The sequence below is a fragment of the Phasianus colchicus genome, chromosome Z (assembly GCF_987193195.1).
Source record: "Phasianus colchicus chromosome Z, bPhaCol1.hap1.1, whole genome shotgun sequence".
Taxonomy (NCBI): domain Eukaryota; kingdom Metazoa; phylum Chordata; class Aves; order Galliformes; family Phasianidae; genus Phasianus; species Phasianus colchicus.
In genome coordinates this window covers 90,276,586-90,302,519 of record NC_143476.1, presented here as the reverse complement: position 1 = coordinate 90,302,519, position 25,934 = coordinate 90,276,586, and the positions used below count along the sequence as shown (strand labels likewise).

The following is a 25,934-nucleotide window of genomic DNA, read 5'->3' as shown; positions in this document are numbered from 1 at the left end:
AGCAAACTTGCCTGACTCAGATCTGTTACCTTCTGATATGACACCTGGGCAGTAGTTAAAGTCAGTGGCTCTGAGTTGCTGTGTAAGGTCCTTTCAAATCAATCCATGAATGTGTCTGTTATCTCTGCTGAGAAGGGAATAAATCTTAATAACCTGTGATAACTCTCACTAAATGCTATTTCATTTATTATCAGAGATCCTTGCTTTACGAAGATTTGTTCCCTTTCAGTCCATGGCTCTATAAAATACACACCCTGTTAGTTTATTATCATTTTGAGAACCGAAGGTTGTTATTTTGTCTAAATCTCACTCTGTAAGCTATAGAGGAATGTGTGCCCTTCAGGATGACCTTGTGTGGTAGGAGCAAAAAAGAAAGCAGTCAGATGCCATTAGCAGCCTTTTGTGGGACTAGCGGCCAGGAAAATCTGGGAGAGATGCCTGGGGCTTTATAGTATTGCTGTTGCATTTTTGCACATCACTGTTCAAGAGCAGCCACACCATATCCACCAGAGCCCAGCTCAGCTATGTCATTATGCTCATCCCTCTCCACTGCTTTCCAGGTAAGGTAAATAGGCTCTTGGCTGCCAAGAACTTGTACTTCTCACCCCCGCTTCTCCCTCTTTCCTGCCAAGTGTCCCCTCTCCTGGTTTCTGGAAGCAGCTGCTGGTATGGTGTGTCTGAGTGAGGAAGATGATCCACGTGAAAACTAACCTTTAAATTTTTTTTCTGCTGGGTTTATTCTAAGCTGGATTACCTCTCTGGTATGGACCACACATCTGTGCAAAAGCTAATGCCCTGAAGTCCAGGAGCTTTGCAGCAGCATAGGCAGGTGGCTGGGAGCACAGCAAGTTTGCTTTTTCTGCTGTTAGCAGCAGGTTGAATGCTTGGAATGCTTCATGCTGTCTTCAGACATTAAAACCTTTTTGTCCTAGCAGGCGGTGAACATTTCCATAAAATATTCTAATCTGAAACACCTTGTTGCAAAATTTTGAAAATGTGATGTTTTCTTATTTAATTAGGACCTCTTTGACCAGGTGCTGTGCTTGCATTAGACAACTATACAGATATAGGAGAGTCAAAAAAAAAAAAAAAGAGAAAAAAAAAGAAAAAAAAGCCCCAAACTCTTTCCATACTCAAAATGGTATAATTTAGTCTCTTCCAGAGACGTGGATGCTGTGTTGCCCTGGGGTGATATGTGGCAGTAACACTGCATGGACCAGGCTGTGACTGCAGAAAATGTGCAGGGAGGAGAAGAAGCCCATGACAGCATCCCTGGGCTGTGAGGCAGAGGGCAGAGAGGAGTAGAGAGCTGTTGTACATGGGATGTTCGACTTGTCAGAATTTGTTTAGTGAAAAAACAGAAACATTTCCCAAAGCTTCTTTGCTGAGCTCTGGGCACATCTGTTGTACGTTCAGAAATGGAGCTAAAATAACACAAGGGAAAAATTAACTCCCTATTGTCAGGCATGGAGAAGGAGTGAAATCCACTTTTCAGCTATCAATTTTTAAATGTGAAGGGAAAGATTCCGTCTCCCAGCATATCCCCAGTAATGCCTTTATGGGGTTACCAGGGATGCTCTGAGGAGCAGTCTGGTCAGCTTTGAGAATCCATGATCCCAGCTCCATTCCCATAGAACCAGCATAGCTCAGCTTTCACATGGGGTTGTCAGCAGGAAAAAAACCCAGAACTTTAGTAGCAGTAGATCCCAATTACTTCTTTCTCACTTGTCATCAAGCTTCTATAAAAGACGGAGCCCAAGTAAAGTCAGAACCTATGGGGTTAGAGATATCAGACCCTTTGAGAAGGTCAGGAGCAGGGAAGGGAGCAGGGAAGACATAGTTGCATCCCTTGGAGCCAAGCAAAAATTCAAACTCTGAACTAAAAGTCTCCTGAGGAGAAATATACCTCTTCTATACTTGCTGCCAGTTCTCCTTGATTAATTGGGTGCTTTCCCCCACTCCGTTCCTAGTGCATATTTTTCCATCAGTGATCTCAGACTTGTTGGAGATGATTCATTGCCTGCAAGATCAGAACTGCTCTGAAAGCTGGCATATTTTGCCGTCAGAAATTCATAGATTTCTCACTGGAAATCTTTATATACATTTTTAAAGCATCAGCCCTACCAGGGTATTTGTTTGTTTTAAAGGCAATCAATGTGTGTTCCCTTCTGCAATTAAAAAAAAAAAAAAAAAAAAAAAAAAGTATTTTCTTTCCATGGATTTGAGGTAAGCTGTCCTCCTTGAGTTCCTTAGGTTCAAAGCAGGCGATGTTACGTACAGTGCACCTGTTTCCAATAGTTTCCCATCTCTAGAGAGGCAGCTGTAGCAGTAAGTCTTGCTCTGGGGAAAACAACATTTTGTACTGATTTCCCATCCCCCAGCCAGCTGGGATGGAGCTGAGGCAGCTGCAGTGCAGCTCTCATGGGAAACAGCACAAAGAAGTTCAATTAAAATAATTAGTTAATGCCTTTTTTATCTGGCGTGATGGCAAATGGAAAAAAAAAATAATAAACCTTGAAATACCTCTTCTACACATTAGTCCCTTCTGATACTGGATGCTTCCCAGCACTGCTCTGAGATATCTCTGGGAGCTGAAGAGCTCTTGCTCAGTTTCTGGATTGAAGGTTTCTGTGCAGTGTACAGCCACTTCACAGGTTAAATTCCACAGCAACACCACCAACAACAACAAAAAAAACCAAACAGTCCATATTGTTAATGCAGTGATTTAGATTCTGCTTCCGCCTTTGAAAATCAAGATTGCCTCCCATTATGTTAAGCATGTACTGATTTTGTTTCTGATTAAGCAGTAATGCAGAATTTGCCTGGTGATTCAACCTTATGGAGGAATGTACAAATAGAAAATACTGGGCCAAGTATGCCCTGTATCAGGGAAATCTGGCATTTACCTAATCATTAATTGCTTGTTGTTCTAGGCTTTTTCCACTAGCTTTCAGATGGTGCAGCAAGCAGAGATGTCTTTTGTGGGCAATTTAAGTGTTCACAGCAAACAAAGCATTGTATCACGAGCTGTGGCCCCAGCAAGCTGCATTATTATTGCCATAGCAGTGGTGTTTGTTTCGCAGACAAATGAGATGATGAAAGGGTGAGATGTAAGCTGAAAAACAGAGCAGGTTCTCTTCAGAATCCTTAGCTTCCCTGATTGTACTCCCTGATTTCAACTCTGGGTCAAATGATTCAAGCATGGGTATCTTTTCATTTTATATTCCTGTTGTTGTTCCCTGCTATCCCCATGGAGGGACCTGGAGGTCAGGCAGTAGTGAAGGGCGTGGAAATAAGATGTTGGATAATTAGTGCTTCAGGTCAGACAGGCTGTTCTTATCTTCCACTTCTTTGTAAATGATTACGAAAGTCAAGCGGAGGCAATTTGGGAGGGCTCATGTTGTTTTTAGAGAATGTTTTTGTACTGTTTGTCTGCAAGCTGTGAAGCTATATGATGCTCTGAGCCTTTGCATGGGTCCTCAGAGGAATCCTAGAATTGCAGAATGGTTGGATTGAAAGGGACCTTGAAGACCACAGAACCATAGAGTAGCTGGGTTGGAAGGGACCTTAGGGCATCCCCAATTCCAACCCTGCCTTTAGCTGGTTTTCCCCCATCAAGCTGCCCAGAGGCCCATTCTTGGCCTTCGTCACTTTCATTGAAGAGGCACCCACACTACTCAGGATTCTTTCAGTTCTAAGAGAAGTGCTATTTTAAAGTATCCAGTTTTCTTTCCACTATTGTACTGTCTGGAAATGTATCTCCCTTCCTCTCCTACCCCCAAACCATTTTAGAATATTATGGGGAGGGAAGGAATATTCCAGCTCCAAGGTCTGCCCTGCTGCCTTTGGACTGTGAAAGCAGGGTTAACACAGAAGTGCTAAGAAGGGTGAGCAGAGGGAGAGAGTCATGTGGACAGAATGCCGGCAGCAAAGCTGGCACATGTTGTTTCATTCGCATGAAAGTATGTTTTATTCATTTGCTGATGATCATCTTCAGTAGCTGTAAGAGAGAAAAAAAAAAAAAAAAGAGGACCAGAACATTACTGGAAATCTTGATGAAATTCTGCAGCTTTGTCACCTTGCAGTAGCAGTTGGGTGTAGCAAAGGTGAGTTCCTATGTCAGTTTTGCTGGAATTAATACAGGTACTTTTGAATAGATTAAAGCTGTGGATGCCCTATCCCTGGAGGTGCCCGAGGTCAGGTTGAGTGGGGCTCTGGACCTGGGTGGGCTCTGGGGTCCCTTCCAACCCAAGACATTCTAGGATTCTGTGATTTTTGCTTTAAGTCATAAGTGGATAGCTTCTGATGTTTTTCCTTGTTGTTTTTGGAATAAACATGCTAGGCCAAGGAATGCTGCAATTGCCAGCTCATGCTTGAGGGAGGAGATGCTGAGGAATATAGAGATGCTCATTTGCACAGCGCATGGATAGTAAGGTGAGGGGATTAAATGGCAGATGACTCCACCACACCATGCTGAAGTCACACTTCCAGTGCTGAAAGCATTGCTGCTTTCACACAGTGCTGCTTTGCCTCCCTAGGCCAGCTTGGGGATGTCAGCCCTACAGTGTGGCTCTGCCTGAAATTGTGGAGGAACGTGGAGATGAGCACAGACCTCTTCCTAAGTAGCAAATGATGGTGAGGACTGTTATCCCATGGGATGAGGATAAGGATGGCTTAGCTTGTAGCCTGCTGTAGGACGTGACAGTGGGGTAACAAGAAAACAGTGGTTTAGTTTTTAGATACCCTTTCCACTTTCAATTTCTTTGTTAAAGCTCAGACCATACTTTCAGTCAGTTCATAAAGACAGTTTGTAACTGTAAGGCTTATCCTCCATAACCTCTTTGACTTTGCCACACCACTTTATTAAGCAGACATTTATGATTCTGACAGACAAGAACTCTCAGCATTGTTCTTGTTTGCCAGTTACTCTCATAAACTGTAAGGATCCCAAACCATTGCATATATCGGGGAAGGTCTATCCTCATAAATTAATTGACTTTTGAATCTATGAACCTTTCCATGTGAATCTGACACTGGTTCATCTTTTCAAGTGCAAAAAAGGAATTCTGATTTGGCAGTTCCTGTGTCATCCACATCTGTGAAATGCCATCCAATAATGTCACAAATCAAAAGTTCCAGAAGACAGACATAATGTTAAAACATCCTAAAAAATATCAACTGCTTGATGCAGAATACTTTCTTTGATTTAATATAACAAATACTGACTCATAACTTAAATTTAGATTCATCAAAGGATATTCTTGTAGACTGTGAGCCCAGCAGACACATGTCCAAGCCTCATCATTTTTCTTCACCCAGGGCCAAAGCCTTACTCACATGCTGCTGTTTGCTCATGTGGATCCTACTTACTGTCATTTAATAGAAATGAGAAATGCAGTACAAAGGATGCTGTACCAGAAGTAATTTGTTCCCAGTGAGACCTTATTAGCTGCACAGGATCATGAAGGCATCAAAGTGCCAGGAGAACTTTTCAGAACTAAACTTCCCTGTTGCTAAAATAAGCTTTAATTGATTGGGAATTGCAGCGAGCCTGACAATCTGTTCAATTTATTATTATTTTTCCTTTCAAGCTTCAATTCATATGTTCTAAAGTGACTGCATTGCTGTTCACACATACCTCCCTGCCCACGCTGCAGGCAAAGAAACCACCCACAGCCCTTGTAGCTCCAGTGGAGCTGCTGGGTACACCTGGAGGAAAGCAAAAATGCTGATTGAGAGTGAAGTTTAAATAAAGATGATGGGAATGTTCTGTAAATCACTAAATGCCAAGCTGTGCTTCCCTCCGCTTGGAGGAGAGATCTCCTGGGGACGTCTCTCCCTGTCAAAGGCATTTCATTCATCTTAGCTTGTAGGGCACTGCATCCCGTAGGCCAGATGCTGTCGTAACTCCTTCGTTGGGGATTAATAATGGGTTGTGGATTAATTCCCACTGTATTCCCAGTTTCGGGTTTTTAAAGAGCTAGCAAAACGAAGTGGCTGGTACATAGCCTGGTACAGGCTCCCTAGGGAAAGGTCAACACCACCAACTAAGCTGCTGGTAGGTGTGCAGAACTTTGGGCACATGGAAAGGAGCACATTGCTGGGAAGAATCACAGAATCACTGAGGTTGGAAAACACCCCCAAGGTCCCCAAGCCCAGCCCATTCTCACCATACCCACTGCCCATGTCCCCACATGCCACATCTCCACGGTTCTGGAACATCCCCAGGAATGAAGATTCCATCACCTCCCTAGGCAGCCTGTGCCAATGCCTGACCGAAGAGAAGAGTGCACTGGAAGCAGGAGGATTATAACAGGTGTCAATGAGGTCAGAAAATGGAGGTTCTTCAATGAAGAATGAGGTGAGGCTCGGTGTCTGCACCACATGGAATCATGGAATCACATAAATAAGAAGTCGATGAGTACTGAAGCTGGTGGTTCAATCACGAGGTGTATACTTTATTACTTTGAATGGAAAATCAGCACAGAACTGTGATAAAAGGACAAAGGTAACTTTTCTGAAGCCCAAATAATATCCTAAAATAGATCTCTTTGTCTTAATTGTGTAGTATAAAATTTTTGAAGGAATCGATTAGCTTATTACTCAGAGAAATCTTCACTACATAGAGTTATGGAGTTGTTAAGTTGGAAGGGACCCTGAGAAGTCAGCTGGTCCAACTCTACTGTTCTGATCAGTGCTATTCACTGACACAGCAAAATGCATTCCGACATCAAAGTCATTGCTTCTGTGAATGCATCCAACATTGTATGCCATATTTTAGGATTTATTAATATCTCAGATTAACATTTTAGTGTAAAATTTGGTCCTTAAAATAGTGGAATCAACACAAATTGAGCTTGTCACCAGTAGATGATGTTGTCACTGTTAGACAGTGTGTGGTTGTTCTTCTGACCATAGGAAATATTTCACTGCATTAACAGCTGGAATATTTTCTGAATAAAGAAATATCAAAACTATCATCTGTCACTTTTAACATGGGTGGCACTAGCTCCAGTGCTTCATAGGCATTCACCAGAAGGTTTAAGTTTGGTTTTGTGAACCCCATGTGAGTTTTGACTTGACAGGGATAGGTAAGTGCCACCCATGAGCTCCTTTATGGTTCTGGAGCATCACAGCCCTATGGATTTGATCTCCCCTACTGTCTATGAGAACATGGTTGGAAGGAAACTGATGATGATGTAATGGATATCCAGTGTGTAGAGCATATGTTATCTCCAGGACACATCCTCTAAAGGTAGTTCTGGTGCCAACATGGCTTTCATCACCCCCTCATGCCTCAACCCAGCCTAATAAATATTTACACTTTAGCTGAATCCTTTCAGCTTCTTTAATACCTCAGTTGTAGGCATACAGATTCATGGTGGGACGAGATGTTGTGTTAAGCAATAGGTCATGCTGATAAATGCATGTTTGATATTTGCAAACGAGTTAATATTGAGAAGCACATGTTTATGGGTTTCACATTTAGTTGAACCTTACAGGCACATACCTGTGTGCCAGTGCGCAGCTAAATCACTGGTCTGGCAGCTGACATGAGTATTGTAGAAACTTTCTTTTATAGAAAAAGGAGGGTAGGAGAGTGAGATCTGGAAGATCTACAGCCTGACACAGCTCTTAATAATCTGCTCTGAGAAGTTCTTTAATATGCATAACGAAGAAGGGTGGAGAGTGGCTGAGCAGGCAAGGAGAGAAACATTCCTGTAGGGGAATGTTGTGTTTCTTGTGCTTTACTCTGAACCTGTATGGTCCTGTGAGCTTCATATATTCATTCAGTGATGCGTACTGTGATTTAAATAACCAACAAGACTGATCCTGCTCTCCGACACACGAATGCCCTTGCTTCCAGCTGAAATGAGAATGCACAGTCAGTCAAATGCTGAATCAGATGACTGGTTTAGGGAGAGATACTTAGCAAAATTCCCAGCCGGGCCTGCCCATCAGCAGTGAATTTCTCTGTTTTATTTCAGTTCAAAATAAACTGCAACTCAGAAATAAGGACTATACGTTGTCCCTTTAGTAAAGGTGTGCTTGGTGCTTGCACAGAAGAAGCACTGAAGACATCAAGAATAAAATCTCTGCAAGATGTGGCACAGAAAACCCTCTCCATGTATGTGTCTGTGTGCTTTGTTCCTTGCATTAGAGTTGCAGTGGTTCTGCACAGAGGTGTCTCAGTGCTGTATCTTCTGATGCAGTGCAGAAGGGTAAGAGGATACAGATCAAAGGCTGCATGACTGCATGCAGCCATCCTGGGCCTTGCTCAGCTCAAGCTGAATAGCTTGATGAGTTTGGTGCACTGTTCCAATAACAAATCACTTCAAATGGAGAGGAAGGAAAGCAGAAAGTTTTCACTAAAACTAGCTGATATTACAATCTGCAAAAGTGGTATCACACTAACAGAAGGTCCTAAGTAGCCAAATTTTGCTCACTGATTCTTCAACTGAGACAAATCTCTCAGGGGTGATTTTCAAAGGTACCATAAAAATCTGAAAAATCAAAGTATTAAGTGCCTTGTCCTTCACAGCTGCCTTTATTTCTCAGCTTCCCAGTGCAAATCCACTTTCACAGCATTTATGTAGTAGTCACACTGTTCTTCCTATTGCTGCGGATTAAGGTGCATGTTCCTCTTAGGTATTGTTCCTCTATGGAAATATTCTCATGTTCTATGAACTGACATGTACTGATTATTAAAAGAAACATATCTGACCTTGCAACTGGAGAGTTTGGTGAGAGGGAATCCAGCCACTGCTGCTGTTTAATTTACAGTCCCCCATATGTGTGATATTCCCACTATAATAGAACTGTTCCAAAACAGTTATTTCCCCATCCAGATAATTATTGTCTTCTGACTCTGAACCAAAATGTATTTCCAAGGAAGCATTGCCCTGTCCTTGCTTTTCCCTGTGGCTATCTGTTCCTGCGACAGGGCACTGGGCTGCTGATCTTTGCCTAGCCCAAGGATGACCACAGTACTTGCGTGGACAAGAGATGATTAAAGCCTTTTGCTGGGCTCATAAATGCAGGTGTGAAGCTTTGAAAGGACTGGTAGGGGGCAGCCAGCCCATGGTAGGGTCCCTTCCAACCCAATCATTTTTTGAAAGTCAAGAGAGTCTGAAGGGGTAGAATTATTCCAAGGTCTCCTGCCCGCAGGAGCTCAAGGTTCAGGTTCATATCTCAAACACTTCTATTACCTCTGTTGGTTACAACAGAAGCAACTGCTTGCTGCTTTGCACCGCTGGCTAATAGCATGTTTTGCACACGCTGATTTACCTGTTGGAAAATTTATCCACACAAAGACTTTTCTGTTACCTTAGACAAGGGTTTATTTCACTATGTTTTGTTGTCAAAATCCCCATTCCCTGTCTGCCATTTGGGCAAAACAAACCCCTAGCTGTGATGTTTACAAAGCTTTCATTAGAACTTGTTAAAGAAGAGCTGGGAGTAGTAGGCTTTGCTCTCACATCAGCAACAAAAGTGCCATTATTTCCCTGCAAGCAGCATGGAGCCCTCCTGATGACAGGGAGATTTCAGGCAGCTCTGATGCTTGTGGGCAAGGTCGTGTTCTTTGCCTTTTGCAAAAAGCACTGCTCCCCGCAGAGAGCAATCAGAATATTTGTCTCTTTAAGTGAATCTGAGAGGCAGGCTGCGTGCTGCGGCTGCAGGGCTGCTCCGTGCCTCCAGTACATCAGCATGCAGGAACTGAGAGCATGTCCTTGAAGGGATGCTCAGCGTCCTTGCTCGCTCTGTAGGAATAACTAGGGGAAATGTAGGAGCCCAAACAGTGAGTGTGTGAATACAGTATCGCATTTGGCATGCAAACACTGCAATACCAGTGACACACTGCTTCCCTGCCAGGCTGACCAGATTGCTGTTGTTGTTTTTGCAGGGGACTGAACGAAAACCTCATGACCGCTCCGCACTCGTTCCTTAATAGCACACCCTGGTCACGTCTCCGTGCGAGCACATTGCGCTGGGATTGCTGAGCAGAAGCAGCAAGGATCTGATGGCGATGCGTTTCCAGCGCGGGCTGCCAGAGCCCTCTGTTTGCCATTGGCTGCGGTTTTCTGGTTTATTTGCAGCTTCCCCCATCTGGAATTTGAAAATTGGATTGGAGTAGGTAATTGCTAGCAGCAGGTTTTTGAGAGAGGCTTGGTGGGAGCGGAATGCCTCTTGCACAGCACTGCCTGCACTAAAAGAGCTTTGATTTTAGATGTTAGCCACGTCTGAATCTCTGGGAAACTTTACCGTGGGAGCACTGCGCACAGTCCTAGAGCTGACAGCCAAAGAGGCACGGAGGGGGCAGACAATGGGATGCCCTGTCCTTGAGTTGCTCCAAGAACAGACACCCAGAGCTCCCCTCGGCTGCCCTGCAAAACAAGCGTGAAGGTGACCATGGACTGAATCATACCAACGGAGATCCCACAGCTGTTAAGGATGGGATACACAGACCCCTCGTCGGGCAGGGATTTGCTGGGAAACAGAACTTTGTTCTTCATCTTCATCTGCGCCTTCGCTGTGGTCACCCTGCTGCAGCAGATCCTCTATGGGAGGAACTATCTCAAAAGGTAAGGGGTGAGACTGAGTGGAAAAGTTGCCTTCTCCAACCAGTTCTGCTGGTCTGAACCACCTCCTGGCATTGTGCTGGCAGTATGAACCTCTTGTCGGTCTGGGAGAGCGTATCTGGCATCTGCCGGATCTGGTGTCTGTTCGATTATTAATAAGAGAGCCTGAGGCATTTTGTACTGACTTGTGTTATTGGCATATACTGACTTATGCTTTTAGGATATCTTTACCTGGGTGTTTCTTAATTCTCAGCTGTTATTAAAGACTAGACTTAAGCTGTAACTGTGCCACCTGAATTTTTATTTTGATCAGACCCTGCTATCCAGGCTTCTCACTCCACGTAGGTTGAAGCTGAAATGCTTTCAGAGGTTGAATTAAAGCAGCACAGTCACTGCTTAAACTTTGGCATTGTTAGACACAAACATGCCAAGGCCATTCTCAAAATCAACATAGCAATGCTAGTATTCCAAACAGGAGAGAAAGCACTTGTTTTTTTCCCTACTGTATTCTCGTGAATTTGCTGCTGAAGCTGCTGTGTTGTAGAGCACATCGGCCTTTGATCTGAAACAGTGCTGCTCGTGTTACAGCAAAACCAGTGGGGATCTCCAAGTGCTTAAACTCTACCCATGGAGAGTTTATTTTGCTTAAATCTAGTTTGAAGAGTTATGGTTTACATGATTTTATAACGAGGAATGTTTGTCTTGCGGGCTCTGAGGTAAATAGGCAGCTGCTGGGGAATTTTTTATGGGAATTGGGCTGTAACTCACAAAAAGAGATCAATCGTTTGGTTCCTGATTTGCAGTGCCAAGAGCAAGCAAAATACTGACAAATCAGCAAACATTTCTTGCCAAGGGGGGAAATAGGAAGTGTGGTGTTAATATGTATGGACAGAAGCGTTGTGGGTTAGCCATGAGCAGTTTGTGTGCCCTGCTCAGTGGTGAGGGGTGATGGTTTGGGCAGCTCACTTACAGAAAAGTGTAACTAGTTTGGAAGGAACCAAAGGAAAAGAGCAAGAATAAGCAGAGTTGCAGAAGGCACAGCAAATAATTGTGCTTTTTTACCTTGGAGAAAATTGAGGGGTGATATGATAACCATCTTGAACCCAGTGTTACATTTCTGTGACAGTTCATGGGGTGACAAGAAGTTACGTGCTTTAATTACAACATAAAAGATTTGTTTCACAATAAGGGAAAACTTCTAAAGCATAAGGCTACCTAAGGAGGTATAAAATCTCCATCCTTGGGGGCTGCAGGAACCCATCAGATACACCAGGATGCTCTTGATACCAAGGTGAGGTCTCATTTTGCCTCACTTTTCCAATTTGTCTGTAGGCCTTGCAGCCAGTAACTGGCTTTCCTAAGTGCAAGTGATTGCAAGAGGATTAGTGCTGACAAATAGCTCCCAAGTAGAGATGGAAATGAGAAATGGCCAAGTGAAAATAAAATAGTGAGAAGATACAACTGAAGACTTTCTTTTGGGGTTAGTCTGTGTTCTCCCACATGCCCTGGGAGCCTCTCCTGCTATGGACAGCCAGCAGGGAAGGCAAAATGAGCTATCTTCAGTTCCTAGATTTGCTAGGAAAAGGTTTGGTTTTGAGCAGTGCCATCCAAGGAGCTCAGGCAAACAATCGTGCATTCATTTTGTCACTTTGACTGCAAAACACTGCTGGTTTTTTTTGTTTCTTTTTAATCCATCTTGTAATGAGTTGTCATTTTTCCTTCTTTTTTCACACAAAATATCTCCAGGCGGGTTTTTTCCTCAATGGGAAAAAACACTCAGAGTCCTTTCGACTGGGCAGTGCTAGTTCTGTTGGCTGCAGAAATAACAATTCAGAATGTGGCAGTCTCAGGCTGCCAGTTATTAAGGACAGAAAAAGTCATTTACATATCAGCTTATGTCCTTACCATAAAATCATCATGAAGATACTTCTTTCCCTGTGGTGCATTACAGTAACTGATGTTGGGTTTCTTGCCAGTGGCTGTAACTTGTGCCCAATCTCCTCTTTCACAAATTCCTGCTAGGAGCTATGAGGTTCCTTGGGCACATTATATCTCGCACCTTCAGGTCTGTGGTGGTTTTGGAGAGCATCTTTGTAGAGAAGTGGGATATTTATAGCCTTGGAGCCTCTTGGCAAGCTGGAGCCTGGGGACGCTGCCTAAACCCAAAGCCATTTACACGCTAGGATCCAACATGCTGTTTGGTTTATGACAGCATTTGCTTGGTATCATCCCAACCTCTGCAACAGTAACAGCCCTCTGGGCCTCTTCCCAAGGCAGCAGGAAGAAATTCCGTCGTGTATTTAGGCAAAGCTGAAAATTGCCCTGAAATACCCTTCCAGTAAATGTGCAATGCTTTTAAGCCTAAATATAACACAAGGCTGGCTTGTTCCTCTGCAAGGAGATGGTGGAAATGGCTAATGTCCAGCAAGACTGAAACCAAGCAGCTAAAACAGGCAGCTTGGACAGAAAGTTGGGGCTGCATCAGCTCCATCAACTGATGGCTGGACTTGGTGGTTTTAGACCAACCTTAATCATTCTGTGATTCTATTACTAGGGACTGGTCTCCATAAGGGGTGTGGATGAAGTGGTGTTTGTTGGGAGTGGAAAACACAGTTTGTTGGGAGCCGGATGGAAAAATGAGCTGTATGGCTGTGAGCTCTGCAATGCACTGTGCCCAAATGAAGTAAATAACAGGCTGGTTGCATTGCCATCAACACTCCTTGAGCTCCCATGGACACTGATGGCCCTCCATCCACCCATGGCCATGCTCCAAGCCCATGGAGACAGTAGGGCTGCAGACAAGATTGAATCTCCAGGAGATGAACTCCACTCAGAGAAGTTCAAGAAGGGTTCCAGACTTGGTGAAGTCCTCTCTGTCCCAGGTTTCCAGGTTTTCATGCATATTTTACTTACCATATAAATGTTGTTCTTTTCCTTTGGCTGCTGCTTTGTAATGTGCCATTGGAAAGCAGAGTCCTGCCCACCTTTTTTTTTTACTCTTTTTCCTTTTTTCTATCTCTTAGCAGTGCTCTCAGGAAAGGCAGTGCCTCATCCCTGTAGCAGCTGAAGTCTGAACGAGAGTTAAGCTCCACGACTTCGGAAAGCTGTGGTCTCTGATGCTCCTTATCCCGAGTAAAAAGGATGATGAAATGAGATATAATTAAGGGACTTTAATACAGATCTCTGGGGTAATTATTTTTATTTTAGGATTAATGGGATGATTAAAAGCCCACTGGATTGATCTGTTAAAGTAGGTTAAATGCTGTGGACTTCTGCTTAAAGCCAGAGCCTCTGCTTGCTATTGTATTAACTTATCTCTCCAGTGCTCAGCTTTTGGCTGATTTTTCCTTTGATCAGATGCTCAGCTGAGGGCTGGCCTTCTTTTTGTGAGCCCTTGTTTGGCCAACAGAGAATAGCCCTGGATTACATCCGGAAACTGCCAGTACTGTATAAACTGCTAAAATGGTCCCTGTTCTCCTCTTCCAACCTGTACCGTGGGATAAATCAATAGAATAATACCTGAATATTACTTTGCTAGAGATCTATGTTCCTTTGACAGGATTTTCACTAAATATTGTTTTTTTGACTTCTGCAGAGAGTGAGAGCCTGCTGAAGAAGTGAATCTGCCCATTTAAAAACATTTTTGAGTAGTGTGAGAGCACTTTTGCAAGGATATTGAAGACTTTAAGCAGTCATTACTGTAGAGTCTGTCATGTATGAAAACACAAAGAATTACTCAGCAAGGAAAAGCAAACCTTCCCATGCAGCAGAATGCCTTGTTTGAAAGCTTTATGTCTATTAAGTGAGATTAAAAAAAAAAAAACATTCTATGTATGTCTGTGTACCTTATAATCAATACCAGACTCTCATAGCTTTATACCACCATTTTGGTATTTTTGAAGTAGCCTTAGCAAATGAGCTCCCAGATGTATTTACCCCTTTATTTACCCTCTTAAGAAAGATAACGTAAGCACAGCGTGAGCAAATAAAGGACAGTGAATAAACGTGGACTGCATCTTGAAGGAGTCATGTGGTTTGCAGAGCGCTGTAACACAAGATCAGATCTCCCTTATATCAGGGCCAAATTTCTTTCCATTTAAATATTTCTCCCAGAAGACAAGCTGAAGGTCACTCCATGATTCATTTATCTAACGCACATTTATCTAATTATCTCTGTGCCTCCACTGTTTCTAACCAGAAATATTATCCCAGTGGAATGACATGTGACCCATGAGTCATCTGGCTGAATCCTTGATAGGCTTGTGGAGCAGCTCTTGGTTGTGTTGGTTTTCTTCAGAGGAGAAGAGTGCAGGCAACTTCAGGAGATGTGAAAGTCTTGAAGCTATATAGACAAATATGTGTATGTATGGAAAACACACACAAGATATGGCTGTCCTCTGAAGATGACGGGATGTAGCCCAGCAGATCAGAGAAGCTGAGCTTCTCAAGAGCATTTCAAGGTGTGATAGGGATCACGGAGCTGGCATCCACAACTTGGGAAGCTGGTATCCTCATCTTACCATCAAGTGGCTAAAGTTTTAGTACCAGAGCATGGAGGCATGTTGCTGCCTCTCTCGGATTCCTTGGAAGCGATCTCTAATGCAGAAATTAGGCAGGAATTTAATCCCTGCTTCCTGTAGACTTGCTTTGTTGCTAGCCTCGTTGTGTTGCACCTTCAAGTGGTTGGAAAAGCGAGTCCCTCAATTGCCAAAGCTTGTCCATTCCTCAGATGACAGTAATTTAAAGCAATGGAAGTCAGTTATTCCAATATTTTGCATGTTCAGATTGCATTATTGCCGATTTGTTACACTGTGCTCCTTCCTGAGCTCAACATGAGTGCTGTGAAGCACTGCAGTGATGCACAGATGCTTTCCCCTTTCCCGGCGGCCACTGGGTGATCCCTGTTCCCCACAAACCAGCTGCGTAGATTTTGCATAGCATTTGAATTGTGCTGGGAGCTCTGCAGAAGCTTTGTGCCCTGGAGTGGTGGATTGCAGATGACCTATTACCAGCTGAAAACTGACCCTTGTGGCCCTGTCAGCAGTGACATCGTGGCAGCTGCTCACCTCTGTGGCCACTGTTAAAGATGTCGTGGCCACTTGGTCTTTAATTTTTGACCTGATAGGGTTTTCTGTTTGTTCTTACTCTTGCTGCATTATGCTCAGATGAAATTGCTGCTCAAAGCTTTGTGTTCTCTGATTTTCACAGTGTGTCATTCTTACCCTTGATTGCTTTTTCATTTTATTCCTTGTTTTTTTAATTCAAGTGTATTCATTGCTCAGCAGTCCGTGCCTCCCTCAGGCAAATTGTTGACTTAACCTCTCATTTCCTTGAGGTATCTTTGCCCTCCACTGCTCACATCCATTTTGCATTCCCATCGGCCTTGCAAGTAGTCACTGTCCTTGCATGTCCTCTTCAGCTAGTTAGTTTTATGCTTTAGTTCTTGTGATGAAAACCCAAAAAGCAAGTCCATCATTAGCAGTTTTTTGGCACTTCCCATAAGAAAAATGCAGCCAGAGCTCAGCCAGATGAAAATTTCGGCCAGTCAAGAGCAAAGAAGGCTTGCACGAATGGGAAGTGGGGGAATCCTCATCTGTGGAGTTGTTCAAGAAACTTGAAGAAGTGGCAGCTGGGGACATGGTCCCTGGGCATGGTGGGGGTGGGTTAGGGTTGGTCTTGTGGTATTGGAAGTCTTATCCAATGGTTGTGATTCTGTAGGATGAGTCCTGCTGCTTGGACACACAGGAAGAGTATTGCCTACTAATGAGGCTGGCACACAATACAAACGCTGACTTTAACAGTCGTGTTCCTTGTCATGTTCCACCCATATCTTCAGTACAATTGGGCTCTGGGGGTATGTTTACATTGGAGAATATAGCACCGTGTAGGAACACTTGACCTGGTACTAAATATATTAGCCTTGGAAACATGAGATGCATAGTAATTAGCTCAGTCAGATCTCTCGCACAGTGGTGAGATTTCTCTTGGCACCCATGTTGTGTCAGGTATCTTTGCACTGAGCTCTAGCCTCCAATATCATAATTTGTTGCCATCTTACAGTATTTGTGTTTTCATGTTATATTCTGAGCTTGGGACTTGATCAGTCTTTTCCCTTGATAAATTCACTGCATCACTGTCAACTCATTCTGTGATGGATGTTGTGTTTCCCCTAATGATTACAAATGATATTTTAATTTTGAACATTTATAACAAAAAACTTATTTTCTATTACTCCTTGGATATGTATCTTCCAGCCATAGAAAAGGAATGTTTAACTTCTTTCATCTTTCTTGGGAAGTGATTTTTAATCAGACTTTTGAGAAGTCACATGTGAATATCTGATGTAAAATTTATCCAAGAAGTGATATGTGCTATATGAAACAAAACCTTTTTTTTTTCCTGTATAATAGCGGTTATAATCCAGAAGCTTCCCACCTATGTTTCCAATTTTGCTCTTTGTGCTAGTCAAAATATACTCCTCCACCACTCTATAACTAGTACTTCCATCCAACATGTAAAGCCAGGCTTGTCCTTCATATAGCACAGTATGGGCCAATGTGATGTAACCAAATGGATATGGGATCATGGGGTCTGTATTATTTCACATTATTCATATTATTTCATATTGCTCTCCGCTAACACAGTGACAATAAATATGAGTATTTTTGCCTGATTTTACTGGAGAAATAAGAAATTCTCTAAGCTTGACAAGTCAGATTCAAATCTATTTTCACTGAATGCAGATGTGAGTTTTAATAAACCGCTGAAATAAGTCTTTGCCTTTCACTTGCCGTCATCTAATGTAATTGTCTTCAGTGACCAAATCTAGGTCTGATTCATTTCAGTGAGTGTTTTCAATCACCCTAATCTGCAGGTTGTTTGTGCATACCACTGGTTTTGTTTTATTTTCCGTCCGCCCTGTGGACATTGTGAGTCACATTTTCCCTATTTTGCAGGAAAGGAAGGACTGGATCTCAACGTGATTAACCATCTAACTCTGCTATACCCCTCCGACATCCCTGTTAATGGTCTGGGGGGATCACCTTCCATTTTCAAAGAGAGCAGCATGATCATTTAACACTACAGTCTTCAATTCTTCCTCTCAAGGGCACAAGGATTATGGGGAAACCACTGCTCTAATCTCCAAACATCTGCTGTGCAGGAGCTTGTTTGGATGATGGCGGTGGGTTTGTGCTTTGCTCCCTGCTGCTTCCACAGCTGGTCTTGACAGCCCTTCACAATTACCACTGCTCTGTTAATTTCCTTGCTCTTTTTCACCCTCTCCCTCCGTTCTTACATTACAGCAGCATTTATTTGACCACATACTGATTCAACATTTGCAATTAACAATTAGGATCAAAGTGTTGCTTCGACATTTACCTGAAATTCAAAGCCTGTGTTGCCAAGATGTCTAACTTGGATTTGTTCATCACAAGGTCTAGACTGCTCATGCTCATATATCTTAGGGGCATGTTCTGTGGTTAATGATGTCCGTCAACTAGCACTCAATCTGGCCACTGAAGAACTTCCTTGATAAGACATTTACTTACAGTGAGTGCGCAGAACACTATCAGTATTTCTGGTCATTACATCATTTATAAGGTCTTCTCTTGTCATCATCAGCCTCACCTGTTGGGGAAATGTGCTAGTATTAGAAGGAAATAACATGAGGGCACATTGAGCAGAGGGTAGCTCCACCATTGGTAATCATTAGGAATTATCCCTGGCTCTTATTTTTTTTTTTAATCTTTGACATAAACTTTTAAATTACAAAGGAAACCTCTGCATAATTTCCTCTGCTTTCTTCTCTTTCATTTAATCTTCTTTTACCCTCTTTTTTTGTCCTGCTTTTTATCTGCCTTTTCTATGTTTTCATCCTGCATGTGCTTTCCTATTGCAATTCTGACTCAAAAAAAGTTTAGCTTACCCCTTCTTTATCTACCTATTGAAGTGTAGCTAGTTTTGAGAGTGAATTTAGCTACATAATATGGTAACAGAATATACTGTTGGAGCAGTCCATCACTCTGATCTGTTTTCTCAGTCTGTTTGCAGATCTGGACAGAGTTGATGAGCCCTTAAAATTCACAAACAAGAGGATCAGAAAATAATACACTTTCAAAATTGCAATCTCCTGGCTCAAGGCTGATTGATTGAAATCAGTGGTAAAACTTGCAGTAATCTTGTTAGGAACAGAATTAATTCAGGTCAGCGTTATTAAATGTCTCATCCTGCTCAGTCTTAATACTCCAAGTCATTGTTTGTGAAAGCTTTTCTTACTAGAAGGAATAGGTTTATCATCATTCCAGAAAATGCCATACTTTAATCTCAGGCTTGCAGTGAGACACACTCCTATGAGCTGTGGTTTATGTATAGGTAAGCTCTTAAGGTGTCAAGCTCTATAGAACTTGTTAGAGAAAAGCACTGTGTAGTCCATTGCTCTTGTCTTGCTCAAGGTCAGACACTTGGCTTGCTCCTGATCCCAGTCTCAGCTCACCACCTCAGGTTGTGTCCTTACCATCTAGAGGAAGAAACGTCGTACCCAGACCCTCTGCCCTCATCGGATATTTCTGTGCTTCAGTTAGATCCCATTCTACCATTTCAAAGCTAAGTATTTTAAGCTGCTCTTCACAAGACATATCTACCATTCCTCAGTGTTAATCTTCCTGATCTCCTGCTGGATCTTACTCAAAATACATGTGTCCTCCTGTAAACTTCCTCAGCTGCAGGACATAGTGTTTCCAAAAAGTCCCAATGAGAGGAGGGATTGAAGAGTGATTTTATCATTTATTTTGCTTTAGGGGCAGATTCCCACCTATTTTTAAGGGCTTACAATTGTCTTTTTTAAGGACATTTACATTGAAATGAAACACTTTTCCAATGGAGTCATAAATGTCATAATGTGTTAGACTGGTGCATCACGAGTGTTATTTCAACAAGCCTGAAGTGAAGGTGTCTTAGTAAAAGTGAGAATTTTCTCATGGATTTTTTTTTTTTCTTCACACCATCCTCTTTGTAGAAATCATCTCCTTGGGCAACCTCAGCTGGTTAAAACTAAGAGAAATGTCAGAGGCATAGAACTCTTTGATGAGCGATAGCACTGCATTACCTGTTGGCATTATGGTATAATCCACACACCATTGGATGTGCTTTTACAAGTGGAGGGATAGTTCAGGATGCCCTCTCTCTCTTCAGTTCAAACCACTCCCTAACTCCTTCAGAATTCCTTTTTTAATGCCCCTTGTCTGTCTTTATCTTCCAGGGCTGCTAACTGCTGCCAGTCAGACTGGAGGATGGATGTGATCTGAGAGTCCTTGTGACTACCCATAGACCAAGGAGCCCAGTGGGGTCCTGGATGCCCTTTCTTTTGGGCAAAGCAGGCTGGCAGATTGCTTCCTGCACAGCCCTGCCAGGAAGTTAACTTGCAGTACTGGCAGCACCAAATGTTCATAGTGCAGCTGCCAGCCCTCTGAAATCATGAAGTTGTGTTAAAATGGAGAAGATTAAAAATAACAATTCGTTGTCTTCTGAGCGGTGGGAAAGATTTGACTAGTGTTGTCAAATGTTTCTTCAGATCCAACTTTTTAAAGTGTGCGTTACATTTCTACTTTAGGTGGAGTTCCCAGGATTACAGAATAGATTATTCACAGAGTCACAGAATCCCAAAATGGTTAGGTTGGGAGGAATCTTAAAGTCCATCCAATTCCAACTCCTGCTGAAATCTGAGGAATCCTGGGATTTGCAGTGAATTTCTGAAAGTTGGGAAAATGGAGAGTTGTGATGGTTGTGATGATTTGTATTTGCTTAAAACATATCATCTTCCCAAAAAGGGGGAAGCAGCAATATGGTGTGACTTAGTGTCATGGTTTTGGTTTTTGCTTATTTGATTTTCAATATTCCACATCAAAACATCATGTACTGGAATTGAAGTGTTAATGCTCTAATTCTACGTACCTATCCCTATACATTACGGAAGTCACGGGATCTGACCCTTCCGGGGGGGGCAGTCTCTTACTGCCTGGCAGTGGGTGCTGGAGGGTGCTTTCCTAGCCGTTCCAAGCTTTTTCAGGTTTGACTCGGTCTCGGGAACTCTCTCTCATATCTTATTTGATTTATTAGTCTCAATTTCAATTAGATTGTATTATATTGTATTATTTTGTATTCCGATATCATAGTTAGTAAAATAAGTTTACCTCCATAGATTGTTGCCGCTGTTTTTTTCCTTTTCCCCCTTCCTTCCCATTTTGTGGGCCCAGGTGGGGGGTGGGGAGGGCAGGGGCCTACTGCCCCCTGTCACGGGCATAAACTGATCTAGTTGATTCCGTGACAGATTTTGGTGGAGAATGCGGGCATAGCTGCCTTTTGTTTTTGGTTTTTGCTTTTTGGCTCTTAGAACGAATCTCGCTCTCTGCTCTTAGAGAGCTTCGTTAGGGAGCATTATCAGTAGTTCAGGTTTTGTGCTGGGAAACTTGACCTTGAAAGACCAGGCGTACTGCCAGTATTCTGGGATATTTGTAAACTTTGAGCACTGCTTAGTCTGGGTAGTGCCTTTTTTTTTCCTTTCCCCCCCCCCTCTTGTTAGTTTCAGTTCATTAACCCTTTTTGAGCAGAAACCAGCGATGAACCCACTCTTTTTCGTGGGAGCGCTGAGTAAGGGATTAAAAGCTATGGTGTTTCTCGCGACCTACTGGCGAATCATCAATGTCATCATTACTTGTTGTGGACTTGTGTACATATATAACTACATATGGGCACTGACGGAGACGCCTGTATGGTACCTATCTTGGTACCTATATGCAATGTTTAATACGAATTTTGACACTTGCATCCCGGATGGAATGGCTAATTTCACAAGCAACTACATCCCAGATGGAATAGCTAATTTTACAAACCACACGATGTTCAAACCAGTTTCCAGGTTTTCCTTTTGGTTTATCAGACGCTTTTCCAATGCTGAGTTAACTCTCATGCTTGTGGTCGTAATATCACTCTCCCTGAATGTAGTCCTATACAGGAATAGTAAGCAGAAGGAGTCTCCTCCAGAACCAGAGAATGCTGACTGGCAGGGAATATGGGGAGGTTTAGGAAAAATCTTAGAAGCATTGGGACCCGCAATGTCATGGGATTTCACTCTTGAGCACCTGTGGGATCCCCAGAAACTTAGCCAGTATTTGGAACAGGGGCAGTGCGGCTTAGGTAAATCTAAGGAGGTACAACTTATTTGGGGTTTGGCTTGTGCTTACCGTGCTCTATATAATACTGTTTTGGAGAGAGAGAGTTTCCGAGCTGAGATTCAAGCCAAAGGGGAAGTCAAATCTGATCAATTACAGGGGACACCAGTAACAATATCAGTTGCCCCTGTGGAGGGCAAGAAATGGAAACGAGTGTCCTCACGTCTAGAACGGAAAAAAGAAGAAGAGGAGGAGGAGGAGGAGGTGGAGGAAGATCCAGCTGAGGGGCCCTCCTCGAAACCACCAACATCAAGAAAGGCAAAAGGAAAAACTAAGAGACATGCAGAAGAGAGTGATGAAGAGGAAGTTTCTATTACTACTCGTCGGCCTCTGAAGATGACTGAAATCCAAGGCTCAAGAAAGGAATTTACACGGCGCCCAAATGAAAGTATCGTTTCCTGGTTAGTTCGCTGTTGGGACGACGGGGCCAGTAGCTTGTCTCTAGATGGTAATGAAGCCCGCCAACTAGGAGCCATTGCCAGAGATCCAGCTATTGACAGAGGAATTAGTCGATGTCTGGATGGGGCTGCCTCCCTCTGGGAACGAGTATTAACAGCCGTGAAGGAAAGGTACCCCTTCAAAAGCGGCTTGAAGCCTGTGACGAAAAGATGGGATACAGTTGAACAGGGTATCCAGTATTTGAGGGAAATAGCCGTGGTGGAAATGTTGTATGACCCGAACTGTGTTTTTAACGACCCACAAGGCCATGACCCTGAGAGATTGAGAACAACGCGTGAAATGTGGCAGCAACTCACATCAACAGCACCAGCCAGATACGCCTCTGCACTATTGGCCGCATCGGACAGATACCAGGACCAACAGAGAAGCCCCTTAGTTTATGAATTGATTCTTATGCTCCAAAGCTATGAACAACAGCTACCCCCAACTCGCGCCGCCATCGCCGCCATCTCACAAATGACGGAGCAACTGAATAAAGTCCAAGAGCAAGTGTCTTCACTGATGAATCGTGACAAACCTGTAGAAGTATCAGAAACGCTTGATGAAGATCAGAATAGTCAAAAGAGTCTACTGAAGGAGATGAAGGAAATGATGGAACAAATGTGGATCCAACTAACTAAAGATGATGAACCCTCCTTCTCAGGTGCAAAATCAAAAATCTCAGCTGTTAGAGGCAAACGCTCTCCAGCTCCAGGAAGGAATCCTACATCGCGACTTGCCTTGTGGCGTTACTTACGTGACCATGGAGAAGACATGAGGAAGTGGCACGACCAAGCTACTCATGTACTACGAGCACGGGTGAGAGAATTACAAGGCAGATCAACCGCCAGTGCAGTTGCTCCGGTTACCACAGGTAATGAATAGAGGGGCCCTGCCCTCAGTCAGGGGGGGGAAAGGGATAATAGAGTTTATTGGACTGTGTGGATCCGATGGCCTGGCACATCAGAACCACTGAAATATAAGGCATTGGTGGATACCGGTGCACAGTGCACTCTGATGCCCTCGACTTATGAAGGGACAGAATCAATCCATATTTCTGGAGTGACTGGGGGCTCTCAAGAATTGACTGTGTTGGAGGCCGAGATAAGCCTCACTGGTAGGAACTGGCAAAAGCACCCTATTGTGACTGGTCCAGGGGCTCCATGTATACTTGGTATTGATTACCTCAGAAGGGGGCATTTCAAGGATCCTAAGGGGTATCGATGGGCCTTTGGAATAGCTGCTGTAGACACAAACAACATTAAGCAGCTGTCTGTTTTGCCTGGCCTGTCAGAAGATCCGTCTGTTGTGGGGTTGCTACAAGTAAAAGAGCAACAGGTACCAATTGCTACAAAAACAGTGCACAGACAGCAGTACCGTACCAACAGGGATTCCTTGCTCCCCATTCATAAGTTGATTCGTCAACTAGAGAGTCAGGGAGTGATCAGCAAAACTCACTCGCCTTTTAACAGCCCCATATGGCCAGTGCGTAAAGCCAGCGGAGAATGGAGGCTGACGGTGGACTATCGTGGCCTGAATGAGGTCACACCCCCACTGAGTGCTGCTGTGCCGGACATGTTAGAACTCCAGTATGAACTGGAATCAAAAGCAGCCAAATGGTATGCCACCATTGACATTGCTAATGCCTTTTTCTCCATTCCTTTGGCCAAAGAATGTAGGCCACAGTTTGCTTTCACCTGGAGGGGTGTTCAGTATACTTGGAACCGTTTGCCCCAGGGGTGGAAACACAGCCCAACCATTTGCCACGGGTTGATCCAAACTGCATTAGAACAGGGCAGTGCCCCTGAGCACTTGCAGTACATTGATGATATCGTTGTGTGGGGCGATACAGCAGAAGAAGTCTTCACAAAAGGAGAGCGAATAATCCAGATTCTTCTGCGTGCTGGTTTTGCTATTAAGCGGAGCAAAGTGAAAGGACCTGCTCAGGAGATTCAGTTCCTAGGTATAAAGTGGCAAGATGGCCGCCGTTACATCCCGACAGATGTGATCAACAAAATCACCGCTATGTCTCCACCCACTAGTAAGAAAGAGACACAATCTTTTTTGGGTGTAGTGGGCTTTTGGAGAATGCATGTTCCAAATTATAGCTTCATTGTAAGCCCCCTTTATCATGTGACGCGAATGAAGAATGAGTTTACATGGGGCCCCGAGCAGCAGCAGGCTTTTGAACAGATTAAGCAAGAGATAGCCCGTGCCGTGGCCTTAGGGCCAGTACGGACAGGGCAGGATATAAAGAACATCCTCTACACTGCTGCTGGAGAGAAAGGCCCCACTTGGAGCTTGTGGCAGAGAGCCTCAGGAGAGACCCGAGGCCGACCCCTGGGATTCTGGAGTCGGGCCTACAAGGGGTCGGAAGAGGGCTACACTCCAACTGAAAAGGAGATCTTAGCCGCGTATGAGGGGGTTCGGGCTGCTTCTGAAGTGGTCGGTACTGAAACACAGCTCCTTCTGGCACCTCGACTACCAGTGTTGAACTGGATGTTTAAAGGAAAGGTTCCCCCCACCCATCACGCAACTGATGCCACTTGGAGTAAGTGGATTGCGTTGATTACGCAGAGAGCGCGGATGGGGAACCTCAGCCGTCCAGGAATCCTAGAGGTCATCATGGACTGGCCTGAAGGTAAAAAGTTTGGAACACCAGCAGAAGAAGTATCACGAGCTAAAGAGGCCCCACCATACAACGAATTACCAGAAAATGAAAGAAAGTATGCCCTGTTCACTGATGGATCGTGTCGTATTGTGGGAAAGCATCGCAGATGGAAATCTGCTGTGTGGAGCCCCACACGACGAGTTGCAGAGGCCACTGAAGGGAAAGGAGAATCAAGCCAATTTGCAGAGGTAAAGGCTGTCCAACTGGCCTTGGATGTGGCTGAACGAGAGAGGTGGCCAATGCTTTATCTTTACACTGACTCATGGATGGTGGCAAATGCTTTGTGGGGGTGGTTACAGCAGTGGGAACAAAATAACTGGCAAAGAAGGGGTAAACCTATTTGGGCTGCTGAACTGTGGAAAGATATTGCTGCCCGAATAAAGAATATTGTTGTAAAGGTTCGCCATGTAGATGCTCATGTGCCCAAGAGTCGGGCTACTGAAGAACAGCAAAATAACCATCAGGTAGATCGAGCTGCCAAAATTGAGGTGGCTCAAATAGACCTGGACTGGCAGAACAAGGGTGAATTATTTCTAGCTCGGTGGGCTCATGAGACCTCGGGCCATCAGGGGAGAGATGCCACATATAAGTGGGCTAGAGACCGAGGGGTGGACTTAACTGTGGATGCTATTGCACAAGTTATTCATGACTGTGAAACATGTGCTATAATCAAACAAGCCAAGAAGATGAAACCACTCTGGGAGGAAGGGCGATGGCAAAAGTATAAATATGCGGAGGCATGGCAGGTTGATTATATCACCTTGCCACGATCCCGCAGTGGTAAGTGTTATGTGCTTACTATGGTAGAGGCAACCACTGGGTGGCTTGAAACATATGCAGTACCCCATGCTACTGCCCGAAACACCATATTAGGTCTTGAGAAACAAGTCCTTTGGCGACATGGCACCCCAGAAAGAATTGAGTCAGATAATGGGACTCATTTCAAAAATTCTCTTGTAAATACTTGGGCCAAAGATCATGGCATTGAGTGGATTTACCATATTCCCTATCATGCAC

The 25,934-nt window shown here is 43.8% G+C and overlaps 1 protein-coding gene across 9 annotated transcripts in view; it reads left to right on the top strand.

The window, feature by feature from the left end:
- The window catches only part of ST8SIA5 (ST8 alpha-N-acetyl-neuraminide alpha-2,8-sialyltransferase 5), a 67,230-nt gene that overhangs the window by 13,789 nt on the left and 27,507 nt on the right, over positions 1-25,934 (top strand). For 7 of the 9 annotated variants that reach the window (XM_090132269.1, XM_090132265.1, XM_090132267.1 and 4 more), the window contains one exon: positions 9,905-10,583. In XM_090132269.1, coding sequence (XP_089988395.1) covers positions 10,453-10,583 — 131 coding nt within the window. In that variant the 5' untranslated portion in view covers positions 9,905-10,452. Of the gene's footprint in view, positions 1-401; positions 561-9,655; positions 9,800-9,904; positions 10,584-25,934 lie in introns of those variants that run through there. The other 2 variants (XM_031597079.2, XM_090132270.1) reach the window with 2 other exon arrangements.